The sequence below is a fragment of the Varroa destructor genome, unplaced genomic scaffold, assembly GCF_002443255.2.
Source record: "Varroa destructor unplaced genomic scaffold, Vdes_3.0 BEIS01000914.1, whole genome shotgun sequence".
In the NCBI taxonomy this organism is placed as follows: domain Eukaryota; kingdom Metazoa; phylum Arthropoda; class Arachnida; order Mesostigmata; family Varroidae; genus Varroa; species Varroa destructor.
In genome coordinates, this window is record NW_019212367.1 from 59253 (window position 1) to 66053 (window position 6801).

The 6801-nt window shown below is 46.4% G+C and overlaps 1 protein-coding gene across 1 annotated transcript; it reads left to right on the forward strand.

Annotated features, from left to right (window-relative positions):
• The first annotated feature begins 309 nt into the window (after window positions 1-309).
• LOC111255179 (uncharacterized) lies at window positions 310-6585 on the forward strand. The gene has a single exon (XM_086976448.1). It carries the CDS (start codon window positions 450-452, stop codon window positions 3447-3449), a length of 3000 nt encoding a protein of 999 aa, XP_086832574.1. The 5' UTR covers window positions 310-449; the 3' UTR covers window positions 3450-6585.
• Window positions 6586-6801: the final 216 nt, after the last annotated feature.

Here is a 6801-nt window from a genome sequence, read left to right on the forward strand (position 1 = left end):
GCTGTTGCTTTCACTGTGTGCAAGCCGACGATTTATGAGCGTGACCAAGCGTGCCGCCCAAAGTTCATAGTGTGGCACTGTATGAATCTATGAATCGTTATATACGCGCGGGGCAACTTCGCACCACATCACCGCCAACGGCAGCGTCGCCACCAGCGACCTATAACAGCAGCGGTGATTCACTATTTGTTATTGCAGATCGGCGAGCTGCGTTCTCACTGTCGGTGTATCCATCGCCGCCGACGTGGTGACCGCCGTGGTGATCTCCGTGATCAGCAGGGTTGGTTGTACCGGGTCGGTCCGCGGGTTGCGTGCTGGCGTCTTCCAACGGGCGCCCGGAGCCACCCGCGGAGTCGTCGACGCCAGGGGTCTCCTTGGACGCGACGCCCGCTAACGCCCCGACCGCGGTCGGAGCGACAGCGCCTAGCGGCAACGTCGGCGCGTCGAGGATGGCCGCCCCGTCGGCAGGCGCCGCTCTGGCGTCACAGATCAATTTATCGGCTCTGTTCAGCCGACTGCTATCAGCGGCTCCGCCCAAGTTGGTCATCGAGCGTCGGACTATTGAGAAGACCTGGAAGCTGATGGACAAGGTGGTCAAGCTATGCCAGCAACAACGGATGAGCTTGAAAAACTCGCCACCGTTTATACTTGACATTCTGCCCGACACGTATCAACATCTTCGGCTGATCTACTCGAAACACGAAAGCGACATGGTAACGCTCAATGATAACGAGTACTTTCGCGAGTTTATCGCTAACCTCAACCGTAAATGTAAGCAGACGATTAAATTGTTTAAAGAGGGCAAAGAAAAAATGTTTGATGAGCAGTCGCAATATCGGCGCAACTTAACGAAACTAAGTTTGGTCTTCAGCCATATGCTAGCAGAACTGAAGGCGATCTACCCGGCAGGAATTTTCGCTGGCGACACGTTTCGAATCACGAAAAGTGATGCAGCCGACTTTTGGAAAAGTCACTTCGGTGATAAGACGATCGTTCCGTGGAGGTTCTTTCGCCAGATTCTTCATCAAGTACATCCGATTAGCTCGGGTTTGGAAGCAATGGCACTCAAATCAACGATCGACCTCACCTGCAACGATTACATATCCAACTTCGAATTTGACGTGTTCACACGACTCTTTCAGCCGTGGTCAAGCCTGTTACGCAACTGGCAGATCCTCGCCGTAACCCATCCAGGCTATGTGGCGTTTCTCACGTATGACGAGGTCAAGGCACGTCTCCAAAAGTACATAACGAAACCCGGCAGTTACGTATTCCGGCTGAGCTGTACGCGGCTCGGCCAATGGGCAATCGGCTACGTCACCGCCGAGGGCACCATCCTGCAGACTATCCCGCAGAACAAGTCACTCTGCCAGGCTCTACTCGACGGCTACCGCGAAGGCTTCTATCTATATCCTGATGGACGCAGTGCCAACCCCGACCTGTCGTGGGCAGTGCAGGCTACGCCAGAGGACCACATAAAGGTCACGCAGGAGCAGTACGAGCTTTATTGCGAGATGGGATCGACGTTCCAGCTATGCAAGATCTGCGCGGAAAACGACAAGGACATCCGCATCGAGCCATGCGGACACCTGCTATGCACGCCGTGTCTGACTTCGTGGCAGGACTCGGAAGGAGCCGGTTGCCCCTTTTGTCGGGCCGAAATTAAGGGAACGGAACAAGTGGTCGTGGACCCCTTCGAAGGGAAGACGTTACGGCGGTCCGAGGTACGCGCCGAGCAGCAGAACAATTCCTTGGTCGATCTTGAAGATGATGAACCATTTGAGGATCCGACGACGTGGATGTCGTCGCTTCACGCACTTGCTGTGTCTAACAACCAGTCGAACAATAATTCAAACAATGGAAATAAACAGGATGCAAGGGCAGCAAGTCGTTCCCCTTTCACGTCACCCCAGCAGAGTCCGACGCAAGCAAGAAAAGCGTTAGTCGTCGGCGGCGTTCCCGCTGTAGCGCCACCGGTACCTCCTCGCCGGACATCACCATCGACGACACCACTTCAGTCACCCGGTGCGTCACCGCGACGTCAGAGCCTTTCGAAAACTGAGACTCAGTCGGACCTTCTAGTATTTGATTCACCACCAGTACCGGCCACGCCTGTTGTTAACGCACCAAGCCCCATCACGAGCAGTAAGCTGGCGGGAGGCTGCCTCATGAATGTCTCTGTAAGCGGAGGTCCAGTTGCAGCAGACGAACAGAACCAGCCCATACAATACTCCGAGGTGCTGCAGACACAGCCGTTATTGCAGTCCCAGCAACCACAACAACAACAGCACCACCAATATCAACAACAGCAGCCGCAACGAAACCATACGTTGAGCAGCTCGAGCACGTCGAGTAACGGATCAAACGGCTCTCCCAGCTGTGCTTCTCCGTTGCAGACGACAAACCAGCAACAACCACAACAACAACAGATACTACATCAGCAACTGGCAAATCAGTCGCAGCAGGTAATGTACGCCGAGCTAGAGCCATTCGAAGAGTTCTCTCCGCCAATGCCGCAGGTCCCGGTACCACCGCCCATGCTGCCAGCTCCCATAGCTGCTCGGAAAGAGCCGAATTACGCCAATACGGATATTCCCCGGCCGGCACAGCGAACGAATCCACCTCGGCCAATGCAGAGCAAGCCGACAAGTCAACAACAACATCAGCAACAGCAGCCTCTTCAGCCCGAGGTACCCGCACCAGTACCACCGTCGTCTGCTGTATTGAGTGCACCAATAGGGCGACGAAGCGCCATGGTCGGCACTGGGAGCGGAGGCACAAGTTTGTCTCCTAACGTCGGGGGAAGTTGTGGAGGAATTTCATTAAATTCGGCTGCTTCAAAAGTTAACAGTAACAGCAGCAATAGTAGCAGTACTAGTAACAGTAGCAGCAGTAGTAGTAGTAGTAGCGGAAATAACGTAAGCAACGCCCGTGCTGATTCTTCAGCCAACAGAACGTCGACTGGCAATAGCGGCGCCGGAACCCCATGTAGTGCCGTTATTGTATCCGGCTCGGGCATAGTTGGCGGTTCCGGAGGCGCTCGCGCCACCGGGGTGAAACCTTTAGGTACAAGTTCAATACAGAATAACAAGGAAAATGACGGAAACAGCAGTAGTAGACTAGTCGACTATGAAAATCTTCGCATGGACTACATCGCTCAGTTGACAGGAGAGGGGTACAGTCAAGACGCCGTTATTCGAGCGCTAGGGGTAGCTCGCAATGACCTTGGAATGGCCCGCGACATCCTGTATGAGTTCGCGGCTAAGCGATCGCAAGCCACTCTACAACAACAGCAGGTGCACCAGCAGCAGCAGATGCTGCAGCAGCAACAACAACAACAACAGCAGCAGCAACAACTACAGCCACAACCGCATCATCAACAACAACAACCGCTGCACCAGAAAGCCCAGGCGCGAGATTACCCGTCCGCGCATCAAGCCCGCAAATAGTCGCCACATTCCCACAGTACTACAAATTATAATAAGAGATGAATACTATCACAATTTAGCGAGATAAGTAGATATTAAAAGAGAAAATGGTGAGGGCAAAATGGCGAGAGTTGATGTAGCGGAAACGAAACAGGGGAAAGAAATATGAAAATGTAGAATAGACTAATCCCGTGGAACAGAAACTCCACAAAATGCGGAAGAAAGGTTGAAATAAGAAAAGCAAACACAAAAATCATTGCGCGGCTATCGAAACCCTTTTCCAATGGACTTGTATTGTTGCTCTTGAACTTCTGATGTAACACAGTTGCTTGATTTGAAGGCAATCATGGGGTTCACGACTGGTCACAGGTAAAACGGGCTATTTGAAACCCCACGGCGTTTTCAGTACAACAATAATATAATAATGATAACGGTAACGACCACGATTGCCATAATAACAACAATAAAAACATAACTGTAAGACAACTCTGTAATAATAGTAATAACAATAATATTAATGATAATGACGTCCAACAGTATAAAAAATAACTTTTCATATACAAAATATATAGACAATAATTATAATAATATAGATTAGGTAAAATAATCGTATGTGTATCGATTATACTTAAATTCGATGATGTCAATTCATGTTAATGATATCGATGTCGACGATGCTATAATTATTGCACACAGCTCATTGCACCAAATAATTGGCTGAATTTACTTGATTGGTGTGATTGATTGGAACCGGAGTCAATTTTTAATTACTCGACAACGGTATAACGAAGAGCAATTGATGGCTTCCTGGACTTCGTGAATTTGCTGGGTGTCATAGCAACACCGCACTTATGCCCACCTTCGTCATAGCAGCTCAGTTATTGAGCAATTGATTGACATATGTGTTAATATACTGAGCGGCTGGCATCCCATAGAGAGGTACTGCGCGTAAAGTCTAGCGAAAACCAGACCTCAAGATGGGGCTTTGCACATGTATGAGAAGATCGTGGCGATTTACGCTACGGTACAGTATAACTGTGAGCGGGCACGTGCGGACGTGTCTGCGTATGCATTTTCATGTACCCATCTAGATATTTAGAGATTATGGTAGACAATACAGCTCTATAAGTGAATACCTATTGTGCGTCGACCTGTATTGTTCGTTTAATGATCATCAGTTAGTCTGCAGAGATTTCAGTCAACGGAGATGGTGGAGAAGATAACTGCTCGAACTGCATTGTCGCCTTTATCAAAGGTCGCTCTCCATGAACAATGAACCTTTCCTTGATATAATGACGATGATGATTACTATTATAGTTCTCTATGGTGTAGGATATCATACACGACAGCATACTTTATATATATATATATATGTTCATTGTAATGGATACTAATGACACTCCGCGAACAGGATAATAGTGACGGTGTCAGAAGCACACTAAATATATCTTATCATTATTATTATTTCATGATGGAGCAAGATGAAAAAGTAAACCGAGAACGGAATGGCGGAGTAGAGTTTCAAGAGACACACGACCTACCGGCTATTGGGCACGTCCATTGTACCCCAACGAAGTCTAGACACAAAAAACTATTTATTATGTAATAAGATCGACCACTTAAAAGATCATAAAAATAATAATATTGTATATATATATATACACGGCAAGCCGATTCAATTCTGATTCAGAGAGAGAGAGAGAGAGAGAGAGAGAGAGAGAGAGAGAGTGAGTGAGTGAGTGAGAGTGAGAGAGAGATGAGGCAAAGAGAAATTTATCAGAGTTTATAGATCAACGCCACTCTGTGAATATATTTTGAACGTGACGGCGAAGAAGATATAGTAATCGATGAGTCTAAATCTAAGGCAGTTTGTGGCTTCTCCTAGGATTATATCATGTCTACGGATGATTTTGCGTTTGAATTATATTATAATATGATGTATATTTTATAAAGTTTTGCTGACTTGTTTCTCTATGAATAACATACGAACGACTACGGCATTTCTAGAGTCTGTTAGAAGTGCCCATTGTAAGGAAGATTTTTTTTCTATGACCTTCGAATAATGTTCCCGCTTACGTTATGAACTTATGAATACAAATAGGACTCCAATGACTTGCTACATGTTAAGAAGTCCTATGATCAACCGTAACTAATATGATAAAAGATGACTGCCAAAAAGAGATATCTGACAAAAATTTTGGCCAATTCTCGGCCATTCTTCGCTGTTCGTTTTTATCTGTGATCGCGGGCTATATTATTAGTAGAAGTGATCATTTCTGCCGTGATTGTATGTGTTGTATCTGCCAACCATCATCTGTAGTCGGGTCAGATTGCATTGGGGTGACTATGGTGACGATGAAACAACAACTAACCTGTAATTTATTAGTTTCAACAAAATATTTCAGCTACAGAAATCGATTAAACGACTATGGTACTAAGCGGAAACCCTTGTCAATATCATATTGACGGAATCCAACACTGGAACGTTTTATTACTCGGCAATGGCACGAATGATTCACCGCCCTAAGTTGACCACTTTAACCAAAACTAAAGTACATAATCTAATAAACTTGGCTGGGTAGAAAGGAACATAGTCATGATGGAAGGTTGCGTCTTTTATTCTTACATTTATTATTGGACACAATGGTTGGACAAGTCGCTCACAATCGAGTTTTGTAACGCATTCTGTGATAAGTTCATTGCGGCGCGATTATTGCTCTTGCCACTGATCTGGGCTCCATTGGGACTTCAACGGAAGTCTGATCTCCGCTCAGGTACTTCATTGCCATTTTACAATAGCAAAGTCTTGCAAGTAGAATCAATTGGGAGACATATAAGCCGTGTTCTTATCAGAGTTTCCCTTCCATCAGCTTTGATATGGCCCACTTTTAAAGAAAAATCGGAATCGAAACTGATTTTGTGATGAAGTCATATATATATATATATATACGCGTACACGCGCTCGGGTACATTTCGCAAAGGCATGTAGTAAGCAATTTTTGTTTCGTGTTATAAATGAAAACTGGCGACTTAACAAAAAATGTACGTTACCCTAACTTAACCGACATCACACGTCCTATTGTGGCTTCATCCACATGGTGAACTATATATAAAATCATTGTGTAGCTTTCCTAACAAAAAAAGAAACAGCCGCTTATTTTTTGAGTCTTCATTTTCTTGCCATGCTTTTGTCAGCCATGCTATCCGTTGCTTTTTCCTGCGCGCTTCCCGCTGAGTAAAAATCAGACTCTTCCTCTCATCAAGGGTGAGAGTAAGATCTGCCGTAGCGCACCGTTCAACCCGACTCGGTTACGCAACATCATATACCGATGACAGGAACGCGACACGCCTTGTAGCATAGGGAAATCACACA

Excerpts from the sequence above, each read along its gene's own strand:
- LOC111255179 (XM_086976448.1), top strand. The coding sequence starts at position 450 with ATGGCCGCCCCGTCGGCAGGCGCCGCTCTGGCGTCACAGATCAATTTA.